The following is a 22,829-nucleotide window of genomic DNA, read 5'->3' as shown; positions in this document are numbered from 1 at the left end:
TTATGGTTTGACACCGACCCCAAACGCACGACACAAGAGAGTAGGAATTCAGAGTTGCCAAATACAAGGGCTTGTTTATTTGAATACTAAATATAAAGAGTACAGGATAGGCAAGTCAACAAGACAGGTACATAGGCCAGGGGGCAAAAGTTCTGCCGCTCTGCAGCTTCTCCCGTGGTGGTAGTCTGGGAATAGCAGATGTTGACGTCAGAACCGCTCTGCAGAATTCTCTCGGCAGAATCTCCGATGTGTTGCGAGACCGAGAGAGGGAGAGAGGGAACGAGTCAACAACAGTGCAGGTTGAACGAGCAGGAGAACAGGGTGAACTAATCTTCGTGTAATTAAACACAGTGAGCACAATTCCAAAACAAATCCCAAGTGAATCTCTTCGTGTAAAACACACAGTGAGCAAAATTCCAAACACAGTCCCAAGTGAATATCTTCGTGTAATATACACACAGTAGTGAAGTCCAAAAACAATCCAAAAGTGAAATAATATCTTCGGTGTGAGCAACACACAGAGGGAGATGAAAAGTCCCAAAAATATTATCCCAGAGGGAACAAACAAAAGGGAACGCTGGGTGAGTGACTGTCTGACAAAAAGGTGGTAATCTTCAGTGTAATAGTAACACACGAAAAACGGAATAGATCAAGACAGTCAATAAAAACTCACCCAGACGTAATGCATAATGATGCTGGAACAACAGCAGAGCTAGCGCGCGCCACAGGAACAGGTGTCCAAGAGGAAGGCTTCTTGGAAAAATCCTGGAGATAGCACAGAGAGCAAAGCAGCAACAGCAGCAAAACGGAGAATGCAACCAGAGAAAAATCAAGACGATCCAACAAACTTAGAGTGGAGAAACGGGGTATAAATAATAAGGGATTGATTGATTGACAAGCAGTGACAGCTGGGGAATGTGATTGAAAAAGCGTGCAGACCTGAGAGAACCAATCAGCGACGTCTCTGATGACGTCACTGGGGAGAAGCGTGTGAATGAGGGAATTGAAATAATTAACAGAAAAAACAAATGAAAACAGAGCGAGGTGGTTAAAGGAACAGAACGAGTGAGAGAGCAAGGACAGAAACCTCACAAAAACAGTGCAGAACAATACCAGAAAGCAACTCATACCCCAAGAATCCAAACACTTTTAGATAACTTTCTGGACTCCACATACTCTTACAGTAAAGAAAGCCTCAACCTAGCAGTAAACAATATTAACAATATATACAGACAAACAGCAAAGGAGGCACAACTGAAATTTACTACAAACAAACCAAAAACTGCAACAAATAACAGCTGGTTTGATATAGATTGTAAAATCATTAGGAAAAAAATTTGAATGCTTTCTCTACTGTGAGACCCTAAAACTCTACAAACGTACACTCAGAATAAAAAAACAACAATATGACAAACAGCAACTGACACTAATTGAGGAGGCAATCAATACAAACAACTTTTGGCAACATTGGAAACACATAAACAAACCACAAAACCAGGAATTGGCTATACAGAACAGTGATATATGGACAACCCATTTTAAAACACTATACCACACTGTTCAAATTGATGGAAACACAGAACAATCTCAAATTCTTGATAAATTGACTAAATTGGAGCTCACCATAAAAGACAATCAAAATCCATTAGACTCCCCAATTATTGAGCAGGAACTGCTTAAAAAACTACAAACTCTTAAATCTAAAAAGGTTTGTGGACCTGATGGCATCTTGAATGAGATGATGAAAAATATGAACAAGAAATTCCAATTGGCTATATTAAAACTATTCAATTTGGTCCTGAGTGTAGGATATTTTCCTGACATCTGGAATCACGGACTCATAACCCCAATCTATAAAATCGGAGAAAAAGATCGCGCCGCGCAGGTGAAGAAATGCGACTGCTGTTACCTCGAGTATCGGAGGGGACTCATGCTATGTATGACTTAGTCCACATTGCAGCCGGCTTGTGGGAGGCAAGAAACAGCGTTCGAGACAGGGGAGGGTTGAATTGGATGATACGAAATTGGGATGGGAGAAAAATAGAAAATGGGAGAAAAGTGGATATAAAAAAAAATAAAAAGTCCTCTGCCCCCGGTGTAAGTCTCCACAATCGGGAAGTGAAATGCCTGCTCTTTGCAGATGACCTGGTTGTGTTGTCCCTCACAGCAGACGGCCTACAGCAGAACCTGGACCTGCTAGAGCAGGGGTCGGCAATAGGCGGCCTGCGGGCCGACATTGGCCCGCCAGCAATCATTTCTGGCCCGTCAGTTTATTTTGAGAATATGATATTTATTTTACGCGCGGGAAATATTCACTTGTGAGTGACGCCAGAGTGTCTTTGTGAAGCTGTATCTATCTACCGGTATTCATCATATCTATGTCTGTCACTATAGCCAATTGAAATGCTAGAAATGGTCACATGGACTGGGAGAACCAATGGAATAGTCCCACCGGGCCGCGTGTATATTTCCCTAACGCACTTTCACTTCCGCGTTCGAGATGCGAGACGAACAAAACAAACGTCTTTGGATAGCTTCTTTGCAACGGGGAAATACCAACTGATGAGCCAGAAGAGGAGCCTACGACCTCTTTTTTCTTTTAATAAACAGGAGTCATACTTAAAATACGGGTTTATCGCAACAGGTCAGTGATTCTTGCGTGCCGACGTCCTCTCTGCATAATATGTGGCGACAACATCAACAACAACAACAACAATGAGGAAATGATGACAACTGTGTTCAAGTTGGCAGATAAAGTAGCTGCATTCAACGCCAATCTGGAATTGGAGGGCGGCGAGTGGATATTTGACATGTTTCAAACATTAGGGTCCCCCATTTGCGAGTGCTTGCTTATGCCTGTGTTTTTTTACTGTTGTGAAGCACTTTGAACTGCAACCTCTGTATGAAAAGTGCTATACAAATAAAGTTATTATTATTATTATTATTATTATTATTATTATTATTATTATTATTATTATTATTATTATTATTATTATTATTATTATTATTTATTATTATTATTATTATTATTATTATTATTATTATTATTATTATTATGTGTACACCCGCTGCAGTGCTGCATTTTTCACTATCATTATATTAACACTTTAAGTGCCGGAAACGTGTTTAGGCGTCTTTCCTAGCCATGCTCAAGTTGCCTAGGACGCCGTAACTCGTCTTTGATATCAATATTTCAAAAATCTGTGATCGGAATCATATTTCCCCTCTGCAGCCTTCACACACAGTTCTGATCTCCTCTCAATCCTCTAGCGGTTCAAGAGCGCCATCTGGTGGCAGATCGGCAGATCGCCCAACAGGAAGTCATGTGGATGAAGTGGTGATCACCCATATTACTTCCGGGCACTCGCTATAGGTCCCGGGACTCGAGCTCGACACAATACATAGCGATCCGTTGCCAATAACTCGATAAACAACATGATTTGGACGTATATACTATTATACAACCTGGAAATGGACCGGGTATTTCGACATCCCATAATGGAAAACAGTGTACTCCACGCTGATCGCCCAACGGCCCGAGGAGACTGGGGTGAGTTTTAGCGTGTAATATTACCGTGTTCGATACTAACTGCTATGATGAACATTATGACCTACATTAGATGAATGGTATAACGCTGCCCACGGAATTATAAACGCCCCCTCGCCCATCCGGTCAACATCAGATGACGTGTAGTAACTTCCAGAAGTACGTCCAGTTGGAATTTTTTATATCGCACCGATTTCTATCAAACTGTATTTCATCATCAATATAATGCATTTGGGGCTATAAATCACGTTCTGGAGAAAGCTGCAGAAAGAGATGAAAACATACTTATACTTTAGACCATATTTTAGTATGAATATGTGAATGAAAAAGTTTAACGTTACTACACCATGAACAATACATATAGGACCTTGAATGGGCCCTAATAATGGCAATCTAGCAATAGAATTTAAAAAGTTATAGCCCTGCAAAGAAGGGGAACTTATCCATGTTAAATAGAGCTGGCAACGGATGGTATATCATGAATTTAGCCTTAGGCAATCAAAGTGTTAAATTAGCCATTGTTTTTGGTCTTGGCCCGCCAGTCAATGGCTTGAGGAAAATCTGGCCCATGGCCAGACCTAATTGCCGACCCCTGTGCTAGAGCATTACTGTCAGACCTGGGCCCTGGCAGTAAACCCCAAAAAGACCAAAATAATGATATTCCAAAAAAGATCCAGATCTCAGGACGTCCTACCAAAGTTCTCAATTGGTACAAAACATGTAGAGTACTGCACACATTACACCTATTTAGGCCTAAAACTAAGTTCAACTGGACATTTTAAGGAAGCAGTCAATGAGCTGAGAGGGAAAGCACGCCGGGCTTTCTATGCCATAAAAAAATATATACAAACAGAAATACCTATTAGAATCTGGTTAAAATTCATTGAATGTGTTATTGAACCAATTGCACTCTATGACAGTGAGGTGTGGGGTCCACTTACAAAACACCCCATTGAGACCCTGCATGCAGAGTTCTGTAATATTCTCCTACATGTCCAGAGGAAAACTACAAACAATGCATGCAGGGCAGAATTAGGCCGTTACCCACTACTAAAAATACAAAAAAGAGCAATTAACTTTTGGACACACCTAAAACAAAGTGACCCCCTCTCGTACCACTATCAAGCCCTGCAGTGCCAAGAGCTGAGGAGCAGCAGGAACCCCCTTACCCAGCTGGTCCTGAGGCTAAGTCCACAAACCTGCTCTCTTAACACACCCCAGGAACAGAACACATCACCAATCAGAATAAATCAAATTACTACACAGCTAAAACAAAACTACATCACCTATTGGAAAACACAAACAAAAGCACAGAGCAAAATGCAGTGCTATCTGGCTCTAAATCGACAGTACACCATAGCAGATTATTTGAGCATGGTGACTGATCAACAACTAAAAAGAACCTTGACAAAATACAGACTGAGTGAGCACAGCCTCGCTGTTGAAAAGGGAAGGCACAGGAAAACCTGGCTTCCTGCAGAGCAAAGGCTGTGCTATCATTGCATCCTCAGTGAGCCTGAAACTGAGTTGCACTTCCTCACCAAATATGAAAAATATAAATATATCAGAGAAACGCATTTAAAAGAAAATTGAACTAATAACAAAAGGTTTTCTTGCACTACCAGATACAGGAAAACTACCAGTCCTACTAGGGGAGGACTCAACAAGCTGTGAGCTAGCAGCAGCCTATGTTGCTGCCTCCCATAGACTGAGGGACAGTGAGTGACAGTCACCCGACATGTTTATGCCGTAATATTTTATGTTCTATTTTATGATGATAATTTTTGTATGTACTATGACATTAATATGTGTTTTGTAATCCATGCTTATGTTATTAATCATTTGCTTTGGCAACATGTACAAGCTGCGTCATGCCAATAAAGCCACTTGAATTGAATTGAGAGACAGAGACAGAGACAGAGAGAGAGAGAGAGAGAGAGAGAGAGAGAGAGAGAGAGAGAGAGAGAGAGAGAGAGAGAGAGAGAGAGAGAGAGAGAGAGAGAGAGAGAGAGAGAGAGAGAGAGAGAGAGAGAGAGAGAGAGAGAGAGAGAGAGAGAGAGAGAGAGAGAGAGAGAGAGAGCGAGACACACCTCTGTTCCTCTGTTGGGTACTAAGCGGTCACTTTGGCATTACTGGAGTGATGGGCGTCACACTCCGTCGCAGCCTGCCCAACAGCTCTGCCCAAAGCGCCTAATTATTATTATTGGATCAAAACCTGGACGTTCGCCACCGAAATAATTAGAGAAAACGCTATGATCGTTTTGAATTGGGTGTATAAAGAGACAAAGAGTATAAAGAGATATAGAGTATAAAGAGACAAAGAGTATCACAAATAAACAAAAACAAAGCTTGTGTGAACACTCAAGCTCAGCAGGGGTGTAGTGGTCAGAAAAGTAAACGGACTGTAGTTCTATGTCTTTCCTGGTTAAGGAAACCAGACCTTTATGGACTATAGTAGTACTATGTCTCTTCTGTGTAAGGAAACCAGACCTTTATGGACTATAGTACTATGTCTCTTCTGTGTAAGGAAACCAGACCTTTATGGACTATAGTACTATGTCTCTTCTGTGTAAGGAAACCGGACCTTTATGGACTATAGTACTATGTCTCTTCTGTGTAAGGAAACCAGACTTTATGGACTATAGTACTATGTCTCTTCTGTGTAAGGAAACCAGACCTTTATGGACTATAGTACTATGTCTCTTCTGTGTAAGGAAACCAGACCTTTATGGACTATAGTACTATGTCTCTTCTGTGTAAGGAAACCAGACCTTTATGGCCGCGTTCGTCATTGTTTCCATGGACACAGTGAATGAACACGGCTGCACAGACGCCACAAAATCTGATTATTTAACTTTATTATTTTAAATAATTATTTTCAACTCATTTTCGGTTCTTATTATATAAAAAGAGAAGATATGCGGGAACAATAATAGAATATGATTTGTTCACTATGTTAAGGTACAGGTAGCACCGGTTAGGTGTTTGGAGCGCGGCGGGCCTCCAGGGCATGAGGATCTGCATGTTGAGCACCTAGGGTTGGAATCTCTGCGGTGCAGGATGGTCCTCGACCACAAATTGCCGTTATTGGCAAGTGGGTAATGGTGTTGGTTTGAAATGACTTGGTAATAAATTGCCAAGCGGAGGCAGTGAAGTGATCGTAGATTGTAGTGATTGAGGAAATTGTAAAGTGACAAAATGTCCATGGACCTGCATACATTGTCAGAATGTGGAGAGTGTGAAGTGATGGCCTTCTGACCCATAATAATAATAATAATAATAATAATAATAATAATAATAATAATAATAATAATAATAATAATAATAATAATAATAATAATAATAATAATAATAATAATAATAATAATAATAATAATAATAATAATAATAATAATAATGATTTTATAGTGGCCTTTTGTAAAAAAGGATCTGGTGATTGATGAATTTCCTGAATGTATTTAGTGACGGCAGGTCTTTGTACGACAGCAGCAACAGGCCAGTGAGACGACAGCTCTGGGGACAACAAGCACGGAAATAGAGAGAAAAAATTACATTGTGCTATTATGTAATGTAATGGCGCTGCACTGTCCGGCCGCCTCTCTGTGGGCTCCGTCGAGATTGTGCTTAATTTTGTTTATTGTATATATATATATATATATATATATATATATATATATACAATAAACAATATATATATTTATTACATGGCGTTTTAACATTCGCCGAAATGCTTGATTGTGATTGGTCAATAGCCCCCGACAGCGGTGAATTATTTTTCGATAACCACCGGTGATTGTTTTTCGCAGCTGGAGTAATCAAGCCCACTGACACACACTGTTTCAGCTGCTCAGCATATGCACAGCTGCATTCAGTCATCAGTGCAAGCTGCCGGCGATGACAGCGGGAGCGACAGAACAGAACTGCGTCTGCATTTGATCTCGTAAAATGAATTAGGTATATTGTTAGTAAGTTAGCCATGTAATAAGCGGGATAATGTATAGCCTATACTCGGTCATTGTAGCAAAATAATTTACCTTCACTGACGTTTAAAACACCTCAGCGCGGCGCCTCTGTATTTTAAACTCTGTCGGTCAATTATTTTGCAACAATGACCTCGTAGCTAGCTATACATTATCCCTTACATATATCATGTATACTCTACTTCTTAATTTTTTTACTTACTGTTTCTTACTGTATGCAGCACACTCTCAGGGGCTCATAAGAAACAAGCATTTAATTATAACATATTCTGTATTTTGTTCTGACAAATAAAAACAAACTTGACCTTGAACTCCATATATATCCCCTGGACCACGAGAAATAGCCATTGATTTGCTATTCTTTAGTTTTACTATTGCAATTACAATAAAATAATAATGACGTGCATTTGATTGAGGTGGAAAGAGCGATGTATTGATCAGTGCCTCGTGTGGATCTCAGATCACCTCCAGGAGCAATTGATTGGCTTCCACTAACAATTCGATTAACTACCTGCTGCCCAGGAGGGACGGCTGATGGGGGAAGAAAGCTCTTTTTCATTCTCTCTTCTTTTGTGTGTGTGTGTGTGTGTGTGTGTGTGTGTGTGTGTGTGTGTGTGTGTGTGTGTGTGTGTGTGTGTGTGTGTGTGTGTGTGTGTGTGTGTGTGTGTGTGTGTGTGTGTGTGTGTGTGTGTGTGTGTGTGTGTGTGTGTGTGTGTGTGTGTGTGTGTGTGTGTGTGTGTGTGTGTGTGTGTGTGTGTGTGTGTGTGTGTGTGTGTGTGTGTGTGTGTGTGTGTGTGTGTGTGTGTGTGTGTGTGTGGGCTCGGGTGATGACTTTGAAATTAAGTGATTTGGAAAAAAAGTTATTCGAATTTTTGCTTTTCTCTCATCAGTCGAGAGTCAAGAGTTTTATTTGTCACAGCATACAAGCATACAGTGAAATGCAGGGAGTCATGCCCGCAGCGATTGTGCAATAATACAAGTAATAAGAATAGGAATGAGAATAAGACATTTGTGCAATAATACAAGTAATAAGAATAAGACATAACAGGTATAATGTACATACAATTTACAAAAAGTATGGTAAGACATGCTAAGGTCCTGTGATACAATACAGTGCAATACAATGTTAGCTACGGATGACGCACTGGGTCTTATGTACACTACTATACAATGCTATACTATACAATCTACAGTTATACTATGTGTCCTTATGCTAACTTGCTATATCCATCTATTTACTATACAAGAACCACACCCGTTTTTTTTCCCTTCCTCTTCTTCGCCTCTCCTCCTTCCTTCCTCTTCCTCCTACTCTTCCTACACTTTTTCTGCCTCCTCCTTTTCACCTTCCTCTTGCCCACGTCACCTCCAAGAACAAGTTACAGGTTGAAAAAGCCCTCAGCTCGGAACTAGGCAAAATCTGCATATGGCTCGCCGACAACAAACTATCATTACACATGGGCAAAACAGAGTCCATTCTCTTCGGTTCAAATAACAAACTCAGCAAGACCGACGGCTTCTCGGTTACAGTGGGTGACAATATTGTCACAAGGAAAGATGAAATTACCTACCTGGGTTCCATCCTAGAGGCTAATCTTTCCTGTGACAAAATGGCATCCAATGTAATAAAAAAAGTCAACCAACGAACACGATTCTTGTACCGGATCTCCTCTCTGGTAAACAAGAATACCCTGAAGACTCTAGCAGGAGCACTCATTCAAGGGTACTACGACTATGCTTGCACCTCATGGTACCAAAGCACCTCAAAGGCACTAAAAAACAAATTACAAACATCTCAAAACAAGCTAGTCAGACTACTGCTTGACCTGACTCCTAGAACCCACCTCACCCCTGCCCACTTTGACAACCTAGGATGGCTTAGAGTAGACGACAGAGTACAGCAACTTGCAATAGGCCTGGTCTACAAGATACACTACGCGACCAAGGTACCCATGTACATGTCAAAATACTTCCCAAAGGTCAGTGAATACCACGATCACAACACCAGAGGGAGCTCCACAAATCATGTAAAACCCAGATTCGGCTCAAACAAGGGACTAAACACGTTTCGCAATTATGCCACATCAATGTGGAACGCCCTACCTAAAGCTGTAAAGTAATGTGAATCACTACCCACTTTCAAAACACTCTAAAAAAACACCTACGTGAGACTGCAATTCGAAACTGGCCCCTACAAATGTCCTAACCTAGTTGTACAGTAAATGACCAAGTAAGGCTTTGTCAGTATTCCAATGTACAGTGTAAAATGTGTGTGTGTCCCCTACCCAACCCCCCCCCCACCTCCAATGTACAGCCCCCACCCACCCACCCAACCCCACCCCACCCACCCAACCTCCTCCAATGTACAGTTTCTACGTCAAATGTATATACACTCTTTTTCTGGACACTTTTGTATCACAAACAGTACTGTATTTGCAAATCTGATATGTCATAAATGTATAGATGTAGCAGTACTGTCTATCTGTATGTCATGTATGTCATATATGTTATGATGAATTGAAAATGGGGGACCCTGATGTAAACAAGACGAAAGTCTTTCTCTGGTCTGCATCCCCTTAACAATTGTATGTATTGAGCTGTACTGTACTGTACCCATTCTGCAATCTGTTAATAAACTTTTCAATCAATCAATCAATCAATCAATCAATCCTCTCTCCCTCCTCGTGGCTCTAACTCCCTCCCGCTCCTCCCCCCCATTTCTCTATCTCCTCTAACCCGCTCCTCCCTCCTCTCCCCCCACTTCTCTCTCTCCTCCTCTCTCTCCTCTAACCCGCTCCTCCCTCCTCCTCCTCCCCCCCCCCCACTTCTCTCTCTCCTCCTCGTGGCTCTAACCCACTCCTCCTCCTCCTCGTGGCTCTAACCCACTCCTCCTCCTCCTCGTGGCTCTAACCCCATCCTCCTCCTCCTCGTGGCTCTAACCCCATCCTCCTCCTCCTCGTGGCTCTAACCCCATCCTCCTCCTCCTCGTGGCTCTAACCCCATCCTCCTCCTCCTCGCGGCTCTAACCCCATCCTCCTCCTCCTCGTGGCTCTAACCCCATCCTCCTCCTCCTCGTGGCTCTAACCCCATCCTCCTCCTCCTCGTGGCTCTAACCCCATCCTCCTCCTCCTCGTGGCTCTAACCCCATCCTCCTCCTCCTCGTGGCTCTAACCCCATCCTCCTCCTCCTCGTGGCTCTAACCCCATCCTCCTCCTCCTCGTGGCTCTAACCCCATCCTCCTCCTCCTCGTGGCTCTAACCCCATCCTCCTCCTCCTCGTGGCTCTAACCCCATCCTCCTCCTCCTCGTGGCTCTAACCCCATCCTCCTCCTCCTCGTGGCTCTAACCCCATCCTCCTCCTCCTCGTGGCTCTAACCCCATCCTCCTCCTCCTCGTGGCTCTAACCCCATCCTCCTCCTCCTCGTGGCTCTAACCCCATCCTCCTCCTCCTCCTCCTCCTCCCCCCCACTTCTCTCTCTCCTCCTCTCTCTCCTCTAACCCACTCCTCCCTCCTCCTCCTCCTCCCCCCCACTTCTCTCTCTCCTCCTCGTGGCTCTAACCCACTCCTCCCTCCTCCTCCTCCCCCCACTTCTCTCTCTCCTCCTCTCTCTCCTCTAACCCACTCCTCCCTCCTCCCTTCTCCCCCCTCCTCTCTCTCCTCTAACCTCCCCCTGCGTCTGTGCGCTGCACGTCTGACCGGCTCCTGCTCGACCGAGCGAAGCGGAGACGCAGCGTTTTCACGCACCAAGCGACGGTGTCGCCTCGACTGGCGGAGCTGCGCGTGAGCTTTCAGACGAGACGGGAGGATGTTTGGAAACGTCTGATGCCTCCTGCGTGCCCGTTCCTCAGATCCAAGCATTAGCATCTCAAACGGGGAGGAACGCCTTGAGCTTGGAAGGCAGAGCGTGGAGTGGCGTGTCGTCCTGCGTGCGGCGGCGGAGTGAAATCCTGCGAATTACCTGTGTTTGGTTTGTGTGTGTGTGTATGTGTGTGTATGTGTGCGTGTGCGCGCGTGCGTGTGTGTGTGTGTGCATGCAAGAGAGGGATTAGTTGTGCATGAGAAAAACTAAAAGAAAGAAAGATTATGTGTGTGTGTGTGTGTGTGTGTGTGTGTGTGTGTGTGTGTGTGTGTGTGTGTGTGTGTGTGTGTGTGTGTGTGTGTGTGCATAATGCGAGATAGTGGCAGAGGTGGAGGTAAACAAACATCGAGACAAGGCTTAGTATCTAAAAGAAAAGCCGTTCCACAAATACTAGCGTTTGTCAGCCAGCGCTCCTTCACCTCCTCCTCAGCATACTGATCTGTCTGCACAGAACAAAACACTAACTTACATGGAAATAGTCGGAAATAAAAGCAAGATAGTAAAATCAAAGGAAAAAAGGCACCCTCTTAAGCTTTAGAAACGCAAATGTGTTCATTAATTATTGAATCGATTGAACCCCCAGCAACCCCCCCCCCCCCCCCCTCCTCCTCTCAACAACCCCCCCCCCCCCCCCCCCCCCCCCCCCCCCTCCACCTCCTCGGCCATCTTGAGCATCAGCGTCTCGGCCTCCACCTCTCGGCGCCCCCCTCCCCCACCTCCTCTCAGTGACCCCCACCCACCTCCTCTCGGACTCTTCGGCCATCTTGAGCGCCAGCGTCTCGGCCTCCAGCATCTTGTGCTCCATGAGGCGCCTCTCCTCCTGGCCGCGCAGCGCCGTCACCTTGATGCGCTGCGTCTCCGCCTCTGCCTCCGCCGCCTTCTGCGCCAGCAGCTTGGCCTCCTCCTCGGCCACCTGGGCCTTCTCCGCCAGGAGGTCTGCCGTCTGCTCCGAGCGCAGCTGGGGGGGGGGGGAGGTAAGGGGGAGGGGGAGAAGGGAGGAGCGGGAGGGGGTTAGAGGAGAGAGAGGAGGGGGGGAGGGAGGAGCGGGGGGGGGGGGGGGGGGGTTAGAGGAGAGAGAGGAGGGGGAGGAGGGAGGAGCGGGAGGGGTTAGGAGGAGGAGGAGGAGGGAGGAGCGGGAGGGGGTTAGAGGAGAGAGAGGAGAGGAAGAGGTGTGGGGAAGGGGGAGGAGGAGGTAGGATGGGGTTAGAGCCATGAGGAGGAGAGAGAGAGGTGCAGTGGGGAGGAGCGGGTTAGAGGAGAGAGAGGAGGAGAGAGAGAAGTGGGGGGGGGAGGGAGGAGCGGGTTAGAGGAGAGAGAGAAGTGGGGGGGGGAGGGAGGAGCGGGTTAGAGGAGAGAGAGAAGTGGGGGGGGGAGGGAGGAGCGGGTTAGAGGAGAGAGAGAAGTGGGGGGGGGAGGGAGGAGCGGGTTAGAGGAGAGAGAGAAGTGGGGGGGAGGAGGGAGGAGCGGGAGGGAGTTAGAGCCACGAGGAGGGGGAGAGGAAGAGGTGACATGGGCAAGAGGAAGGTGGAGATGAGTAAAGAGGAAAAGGAGGAGGTAGAAAAAGTGTAGGAAGAGTAGGAGGAAGAGGAAGGAGGAAGAGAAGGAAGGAGGAGAGGCGAAGAAGAGGAAGGAAGAAAAATGAGGGGGAGGGGCAACAGGGTAATGGGGCAGAGAGATAGTGTGATAAAGAGAGGGATGGAGAGAGAGAGTGTGAAACATGGGGTGAGGAAAATACAGCTACTGTACATCAGGGCTATTCAACTAAATTGTTCAGGGGGCCACATTGTCAGAAACCCAAGGGGCCAGGGGCCGGACTGCCACGGCGCCTCCCCGTGCTATGAATATATGTACACTTGACACAACACGCAACCACATTTTCACAACTTTTATTTAACTACATTGCAAAAGTAGTATACTTTAAAAAATGTATGTGCCACATCTGCAACATCTCCTGCAAAAAGTGCTTCATTTATGACTGTGCAACAACTGCAACATCTCCTCTTCAACATTTCAATATAAAAATTAAATAAAAAACAAACAAGTGCATGATGTGCATCTGAACATTCTAACATCAACACTTGAACAAAAAAACACATTTATAGTGCAGCTGAGCTTATGAAAAAGTGCTTCATGTCTGTGCAACAACAGCAAATCACAGCATCTTATTAGCACTTATTGTCCACTCTTAACTCTCAAACATCAGGGGGGGTGGGGGGCAGACAGGCCTAGCCTACATACACACATCTAATGAGAGAGATTGCACTTCTTTGACTGGGCAATGGCAGAGAAAGAGGGTTCATAGGAAGTGAGGGCTACCCGCAAACAGTGATGCAAATGCTCATTTGTCAAGAAGGCACGGTTGCTTGTTTTAATGGCATTCATGTGAGAGAAACTGGATTCACAGGTGTATGTTGAGCCAAACATTGTTAGCACAGATATTGCCAGCGTTTTCTATTTTGGGGAATGTGTTGACATGAATACACTTTATCCAAAATGTTGTGGTGGATTCATTCTCAAGTGCCTGCTTCAGAGCAGATGATGCTTGCATGTCAATTATTTCAAGTTGCAGGAGACCTTCATCAATGTGAAGTGATGCAAGGAACTCTTGTCCTTTTGTGGAAATAGCAGCTACATTGGCAAATGGGTTGCTCACAAAATGCATCAATTCTCTGGGCATGTCAAATTCATCAAATCGACTTGCAAAGTTTTCCCTCAATTTATCAATGAAATCTGTCATTAATTGAGTGACTATAGGCTTAATTGTGCGTGTAAACGTTGACACAAAAAAAAAGAATTATTATTATTATCATGTAATCTTTTGCGGGCCGGTCAGAATCATCCCGCGGGCCGGATCTGGCCCGCGGGCCGCCAGTTGAATAGCCCTGCTGTACATCTTCTGGCTTCAAGTGGTTCCTCTGTCTGCGAGGCATGTTCCTACTACAGCACTTCAAGTGGTTCCTCTATCTGGGAGGCATGTTCCTACTACAGCACTTCAAGGATAACCATTTTAAACCCTTTGATGATTTCTTTATCTGGCATCATACTGATCGATTTCTACCAAGGTCTGTCAATTGAACCACGGATTCTGTGCGAGTTGTGTTGTCTGGGCTGTAGTTCTCCAGGCTGGAGCTCCATCCAATCAGGCATTCGCACAGCAGTCAAAAACATGTCCTCAAAAGCAGCCGAATTGGACTTTTTGTCAGCGCTGAAATGTCTCTGAAAAGACATGTTTTGTTTTTGGTATCTGTGTCTGTCGTCTTTGCCTCGTTGGACGGCGTTGCAGTCCTGTGTTTATTAAGAGATCAACGTTTTGATCACATAGTGATCTTCATCCTCTGTTCACTTTGAGTGTTGTGTATGTTTGCCCTGGTTTATCTTTTCACCTGGCATTCATTGTTGCCATGACTATAGTTCAGGGTCGGCCCCTTTACTGACCATCCTAATGCTTCAAAACGCGACTCAACCCTGTGAGACGATGAAGACATTCTGGTTACAAACATGTATTGTTTGAGGGTTTTAAGGCTTTCAGATGTCCAACCATCTCTTGTCCTCGTGACCCATGTATAATTAGATTAGAGTAGATTCAAATCCATTGTCATTATTCGTTGTACAGTACAACGAAAAAAGGTTTGGCGTCCAACCAGAGTGCAAATGTAGCAGTAAAGTGCAACAGAAATATACAATGTACAGGTGGTTAAATTATACAAATGAGTACTACTGAGTGTAGTGCTAATCAGATGTATGTACAATGACATAGTTGTATTATATAAATAGAGAAAGTATGACTACTACTGGTCAGCAGTGTAGCTAGTAAGAATAGGATATGTACAGATATAAATATAGTAAAGGACTATGTGCAGGTACATACAGCCAGGTGAGGATGGGTATATATGCGGTGGGAATAAATATATTATATATGGTATATACAGCATTATAGTACATGCTATCATACAGAGGTAAGGGTTATGTGCAAGTATATAGAGGTGTTATATGCAGGTATATTCAGACAAAATATGAGTATATATACTGTATATATGCGGAAATATAAAGATATAAATGTAAATATGCGGTATATAGAGTGCATGGTTAGACAGTGAAGCAGTAGGTAAGTAATAAGTCCTATTGTTCTGGGAGACTCTGGGCTGTTGCATCAGATGTACAGCCAGGCATGCGTTCTTCATGGAACGGGGTTGCACTCCGTGCCACCCCATGATAAGTACTCGCTATTTGCATATCAATAGCGCCGATCGTCAGGTGTGTTAAATACGTTCTCAGATGCATTCACACCTAACTTGTTGTGAAGACATGTGTTACATTCCATTCGTAGAGGCAATTAGGCACTGTCTTTAGTCTGTGCCCAAGCGAGGGGACATTAAATGCGCATTCGCGGGAGCGCGCGCACGCGCCAGGAGCGCGCGTGCACGTGGTGCGTGTCACCCCAGATGATTTCAATAACGCACCACTGTGTACAGCTCAATGCCTGCTTACCATCGTTAAATGTACATTAACACTTTCAGTGCCAACGACGGGAAATCTTGTTAGTTCATGCCAACCGTTGAGTGCCAACGACGAGAAATCTCATTGTTTAATCGTTATTTTTTTTATTAGCGATTTCCATTCATATTTCATCAATATAGCCTCACGTTACCAGTGGGGATCTGTCTGAGCTCGAACAGGGAAAATACCGCCCCCTATCGTCTCTCCGGATGGTACTGCACCCCATTGGATTGGATTGAATGAAACGCATGGGGAAAAAAGAGGCCGGATTCCACATTTTACTTGTCAGGCAAGTAACCGGAGACGATCCAAGTCATTGCCCACCATCAGAACAGCGTGGAATATGTATTTTGACCACCCAGCATTGGATCAATAAACGCGATCGATATTTGGAATGGCGATCAGGAATTGGAATAATCTTTTTGGAGAACATCTGATCTGAGGTAAGGAATCTATTTTACCAGTATTGGGATAATCAGAGCTGTTTTCACCTATATATCAACGTGTCCCCTATGTGTGTATGTGGCTGTGAGTGTGTGTAGCTGATCAGGAAATAAGATAATGGATTTTTCAGCCCGCTTCTATAGCGTGCATAAGTACACATATACTATCGATAATCTAGCGTTTATTTGAAAACGATTCATAAATAGGCCGAAAAATGACAATGTTTTTTGTGTATTACAGTAAAGCGCGATTCCTGCAGAAAAACAAGCGTTTTTCAAAATGGTATAAAACGGAAATTAACAGATTAAAAAACAATTTCGACAATGTTGACTGCAAACAAGTCATTGATAAGCGACGGTCGTATTAGACACATAGCCATAATTTAAGATATAGTTTATGCGTTCACAAATGTGAGAGCTCTGTCATTGAATAGAGCGGTGGCATTCAACGGGGTAAATAGGACACGGAGGCTGGCACGGAAAGTGTTAAACTACAAACCTTTAAATCACAAATGTTGCTTGTCAATTGCTTGACTCTGATTCTAATCTCTAAAAATATTTATTCTTCCTCACCACAAAATCATAATAATTCCAACTGACAAGATTTCTGTTAGAATTTAGTACGTTGGCAGACAAAATAGGGTCAGAGTTGAAAATAACCAGAACCCTCTTTTAAGACACGAGGGGTCGCAGGTTCGAGTCTCACCAGGGCGTCGTTGGCCATGTGGGCCTCGTCCTGCAGGTGCATCAGCCTCCTCTCCAGCTCGTCCCTCGCTCTCTCCGCCTCCTCCCTGAGCTGCTTCTCTCGACCCAGACGCTGCCTCTCCACCTGTCAAGAGAGGGAGAGAGAGGCAGAGTGAGAGAGGGAGAGAGAGGCAGAGTGAGAGAGGGAGAGAGAGGGAGGCAGAGGTAGAGAGGCAGAGGGAGGCAGAGTGAGAGAAGGAGAGAGAGGCAGAGTGAGAGAGAGGGAGGCAGAGGTAGAGGGAGAGGGAGGCAGAGTGAGAGGGAGGGAGAGAGAGGCAGAGGGAGGCAGAGGTAGAGAGAGGCAGAGGTAGAGAGAGGCAGAGGTAGAGAGAGGCAGAGGTAGAGAGAGGTAGAGAGAGGCAGGGGTAGAGAGAGGTAGAGATAGGCAGAGGTAGAGAGAGGCAGAGGTAGAGAGAGGTAGAGATAGGCAGCGTTAGATAGAGGCAGATGTAGAGGCAGGGGTAGAGAGAGGTAGAGATAGGCAGAGGTAGAGAGAGGCAGAGGTAGAGAGAGGGAGAGGTGGAGAGAGGCAGAGGTAGAGAGTCAGGGGTAGAGAGAGGCAGAGGTAAAGAGGCAGGGGTAGAGCGGCAGAGGTAGAGAGAGGTAGAGGTAGAGAGAGGCAGGGGTAGAGAGGTAGAGAGAGGCAGAGGTAGAGAGAGAGGCAGAGGTAGAGAGAGGCAGAGGTAGAGAGAGGCAGAGGTAGAGAGGCAGAGGTAGAGAGGCAGAGGTAGAGAGAGGCAGAGGTAGAGAGGCAGAGGTAGAGAGAGGCAGAGGTAGAGAGGCAGAGGTAGAGAGAGAGGCAGAGGTAGAGAGAGGCAGAAGTAGAGAGAGGCAGAGGTAGAGAGAGGGAGAGGTAGAGAGAGAGGCAGAGGTAGAGAGAGGTAGAGAGGGAGAGGTGCAGATAAAGATGAAGAAAGACAGACGGAGCCAGTGAACAATAGAAGTTGCCCAACAAGTAGGACCACAGTTTACATACAAAAGAAGATTATGTAGGCAGTTGTTTCTACATCATAGAATCATCTATAATCTATAATCTATAATCATCTAAATGGAGAACTCTCTGCTTCATGCCTGGCACAGTTATACCTCATATAAGTCATCCAGGCTCTGGTTTTGTCACATCTTGAGTACTGTCCCGTCATATGGTCATCAGCAGCAAAAACACATATACAGAAACTACAAATAGTTCAAAATAAGGCTGCCAGACTAGCTCTCCACTGTTCAAAGCGCACTAACATTGGAGTTATGCACAGACATTTATCACGGCTTCCGGTTGAGAAACGTCTGCAATCCCGTCTCTTTTCTCAGAAATTGTCAAAAAACCACAGTATTTTTATGATCATATATTCTTGGCCCATGACCACCCTTGGTCTGGACATTTGGGAGTCACCAAAACATACAACAGAATACTTCAACATTTATTTTGGCCCGGTTTGAAGTCCGATGTAGCACAGTACTGTCGTACCTGTAGTACTTGTCAGATCACCGGAAAGCCAAACCAGGTAATTCCACCTGCTCCCCTCTGTCCTATACCAGCGGTCGGTGAACCATTTGAACATGTCATTGTTGATTGTGTTGGTCCGTTGCCGAAGACCAAAGCCGGCAACCAGTTTTTGTTGACAATAATGTGTAGTGCCACCCGTTTTCCTGAGGCTATACCTCTTCGCAAAATTACAGCTCCTGTAATAATTAAGGCTTTGACCAAGTTCTTCTCCACGTTTGGACTGCCTAAGGTGCCTAAGGCACCAACTTTCTGTCTAGGTTGTTTGAGCAAGTGTTACAGTCCCTGGGTATCCAACATATAGTGTCCAGTGCCTACCACCCTGAAACTCAGGGGGCTCTAGAACGTTGGCATCAGACATTAAAGTCCATGTTGCGTAAATATTGCTTAGACACAGAAAGATTGGGATGAGGGTGTCCCCCTTGTTCTATTTTCTGCACGAGAGACCATGCAGGAGTCTCTTGGTTTCAGTCCTGCTGAGCTCGTTTTCGGGCACACTGTTAGAGGACCTGTGAAAGTTCTTAAAGAACGGTTCATGTCAAAAGGTGCCAGCACACCCAGTAATGTTCTTGATTTTGTTCGCCAGTTTCGAGAGCGACTGCATCAGGCGTGCTCTCTCGCAAAAGAAGTGCTCTCTTCTTCCCAGAGAACTATGAAGTGGCACTATGACGAGAAAGCTGTTTCTCGATCTTTCCAGCCAGGTGATAAGGTTCTAGTCCTGTTACCTATCCTTGGCTCTGCTCTTTCCGCTAGTTTTTCAAGGACCTTATGCAATAGACTAGAAAGTAAGTGATACTGACTATGTAGTTCGCACACCTGATCGTAAACGTCACTCTCGTGTTTTCCACATCAATATGCTAAAACCATATTTCTCCAGAGATAGTCTGCAAGTAAAGACCTCAGACCAGACAGCAGGACTGGCTGTCTCTGCTGTTGCCTCAACTCCTATAGTTCCAGACTCTCCTAACGTTAGTGGTGAGGATGTAGATGGCTTAGAGTTGCGCAATGCAGCACATCAGTGTGCTAGATTGTCCAACACTGAGATGTTATTGAACCTGCCCACTCACTTGGCACACTTACCTGAGGAGCAGCAAGAAGACATCACAACTTTGATTCAGGCCTACATGGCTCTGTTTGGTGATGTTCCCTCCTGTACTTCTGTATTGGCCCATGATATTAATGTTAACAATGATGTGCCTATCAAGCAGCATGCATACCGTGTTAACATCACCAAGAGAGCCATGATGCAACAGGAGGTTTGTTGAAACATGGTTTAACCAAGCCAAGTTGCAGTACCTGGAGTTCACCTTGCTTGTTGTGGACCCGAGTGGTTGTTGTACCAACTGCTTGTTTTCTTATTTTTCATAGCTCTTTACCTGGAAGTACATATTAAATTATCTCGGAGATGGGAATCTCATTGTTAAAAACATGTTTTGTTGATGTATTGTGTTATATGTCAAACATGTTTTTGTCTTATGTGTGGGGGTGTTACATCCCAATGTATGTGCTTCCCCAGTGTGTGTCTTGTTCTCCATTTTGTTTCCTCCCTCCAGCCAGAACCCATCCTCCACCATTGGTCCCTGCTATGCCTGCCCCTCCATTGGTGGACTACATAGCAGCACAGCACTGATTGGTGGATGGGTTTCAAGACTCCAAGACCCAATCAGAAACCATCACCCACCACCCAATCCTGGAACACCACACCCTGTTAAAACATGGCTGCTCACTTCAGTCACTCTCTCTCTGGCATGAGGCTAGGCCTGGTGATATTTTATAACCTTGACTTTGATAATATCGCATTTGTTAATTGGCCTTTGTGTTTTGGAAATTGCCTTTGTGTGTGTATGGCCACAGAGAGAGCATTGATAGCTTTAGATTGTTTTGTTATGTTTTCCATTCTTGTATATATTACTAATGTGTGTTATTTTCCTCTTTTCCAGGAAGCACGGATGGGGTGAGCTGCCATTTCATTTGGATATTGTTTTCTCCTGTTTTGGTTAGGTAAGGGTAGTTTAGGTAATGTAATTTCTTTTACCATAGATTAGGTTGGTTTATTTGGAGAATAGTGGTGTTTGTTTGTTGTTTTGGCCTTGGCTCACCCTTGAGCTACATGTGCTTCCTTTGCATTTATCAATACATATCATTGTGTTTACAAACCTGGTCAATCATTTCTTTCAACCAACAGTTATGTTACAGCCCTTTACCCTTAGACCCACAGGGGTCGTAACAGTGTGTGTGTGTGTGTGTGTGTGTGTGTGTGTGTGTGTGTGTGTGTGTGTGTGTGTGTGTGTGTGTGCGTGTGTGTGTGTGTGTGTGTGTGTGTGTGTGTGTGTGTGTGTGTGTGTGTGGCGTTAGGCGCTGAGCGCGGCACGAATAAATGATTTTTCAGCCCGCTTTTGTATCGTGCATAAGAACACAAATACTCTTGATAATCTAGCGTTTATTTGAAAACGATTCATAAATCAGCCGGAAAATGACAACGTGTTTTGTGTATTCAAGTAAATGGCTATTATCGCGGAATCTTTTTTTCTTTCTAGAAATCTCCAAAACTATACTTGTATTCAAAACGGTATAAAACGGAAATATACTGATGAAAAAACAATCCGTTTCATACATGTTGACTGCAAGCAAGTCATTGATAAGCGACGGGTGTATTAGACCCATAGCCACAATTTAAGATATAGTTTAATCGCTTGCAAATGTGCTCGTCCTCCCATTGATTAACGCGCTGGCATCCAAGCGATAATTCGTCATATCCGGCTGGCAACCAAAGTGTTAACATAATTAGGGTTGGGCACCGAGAACCGGTTCTAATAGGAACCGGTTCCTAACGTCCGGTTCTGGAACCGGAAGTAACATATTTGCATTTCGATTCTTAATTTCGATTTTTTTTTTTTTACTTTGTTAATTAATACCCTAGTTACAGTGAGTACAGCAACCAAATTAAACTGTATCAAGTCAACTGACAATGTGAATAGTATGAAAACAATTTAAGATTAAAAAAAATATATTATCTCCTGCGAAATAAGCTGTGACCTGTTTTGACCTGCACCTCAAAGAATCGGAATCGAGAATAGTTTAGAACAGGAATCGAAATGGAGAATCGGAACCGGAATTGTTCAAATCCAAACGATGCCCAACCCTAAACATAATGCACCCTGGTCCATTACCGGCAAAAGCAAATCAGTCTCCCTGAAGTATTTAAGCTAAACAACTCCTCCACTTAAATCCAGACAAAATGCTAAATCCATAACCAAAGCATTATGGTTGTTTAACGCAATGCAGTTGCAGCTATTTAGTTATTTCAGTACATACTGTACCGTCTAGCCGCGGCGTAAATATTTACTCTCATGCAGCCCAATGCAGTCTGGGCAGTTTGTTATTTCAGAACATGACATCTAGCCATGATGTTGATATTTAGTGTCATAGTCACTTCAGCAAAAAAGTCATTTCCAATCTTGAACATAAAATCAGGCATAATTGTAAAATAATTCTCCAACACGTCCTCACTGGACGCAGCTCCAGAGCAAAGTGACCAGACTGACCACCACTGTTTGAGTTTCACCAGAGTGATAGAAAAACAGGTTCTTCAGACGCGCCACCTCATGAGAGACGGCTAGGACGAACAAATAATTTATCCATGAACATGTGTTCCTTATTCTTTCAGAAGATACATCGAGCAACGCCCTCAATCAATGCATCCTTGATTACTGAGGTGGAAACACTGGCCTCATGGATGACGTCGACTCGTCGTTGCAGCCCTATGCACCACAAAAGAAACTGCTGAGACTTTCCTATTCTGTCAAAAGTTGACCTGGTCTACTGAAGGAAACCCCAAGATCCCCCAGAGGGGTGGTCCTATGGGTAGCATAATGTCACACATCGTCATGGATGCTGCCCTGATGGAGACATGTGGTTCACAGGCAGTAGGGGACATGTGGAACAGACTCCACCAGGCTGGGTCAGGTGCCTCCTCTGCTTAATGTGCAGCAGTCTCATGGTCGTATCAAATCAAATCAAATGTATTTGTAAGGCCCGACAACACACGTTAATGTCCCCATGGGCCGTACACTTCTTCTTTAAACAAGTCAAGAAGAAACATCACAATAAGTCAAGAACAAAACAAGAACACCATAAGGTCCAAAAAATTTAAAATAAATGCAAAATAAATAAATGCAACACTCCCAGACATACCCCACGCGAAGGTAAGGAAAAAAACTCACTAAAACCTAGCAATAGGAGGGGGTTAGAGTTCCCA

The 22,829-nt window shown here is 44.4% G+C and overlaps 1 protein-coding gene across 2 annotated transcripts in view; it reads right to left on the bottom strand.

The window, feature by feature from the left end:
- nf2a (NF2, moesin-ezrin-radixin like (MERLIN) tumor suppressor a) overlaps window positions 1-22,829 on the bottom strand; it is a 137,464-nt gene that overhangs the window by 29,788 nt on the left and 84,847 nt on the right. For both annotated transcript variants that reach the window (XM_084307887.1, XM_084307888.1), the window contains exons 10-11: window positions 17,033-17,155; window positions 12,127-12,344 (exon numbers count right to left, since the gene is read on the bottom strand). In XM_084307887.1, the coding sequence (XP_084164013.1) occupies window positions 12,127-12,344; window positions 17,033-17,155 (341 nt within the window). The remainder of the gene's footprint in view (window positions 1-12,126; window positions 12,345-17,032; window positions 17,156-22,829) is intronic.

The sequence above is a fragment of the Notolepis coatsorum genome (genome assembly GCF_963971535.1).
Source record: "Notolepis coatsorum genome assembly, chromosome: 2".
Taxonomy (NCBI): Eukaryota; Metazoa; Chordata; class Actinopteri; order Aulopiformes; family Paralepididae; genus Notolepis; species Notolepis coatsorum.
This window is presented reverse-complemented; position numbering and strand designations above follow the sequence as displayed.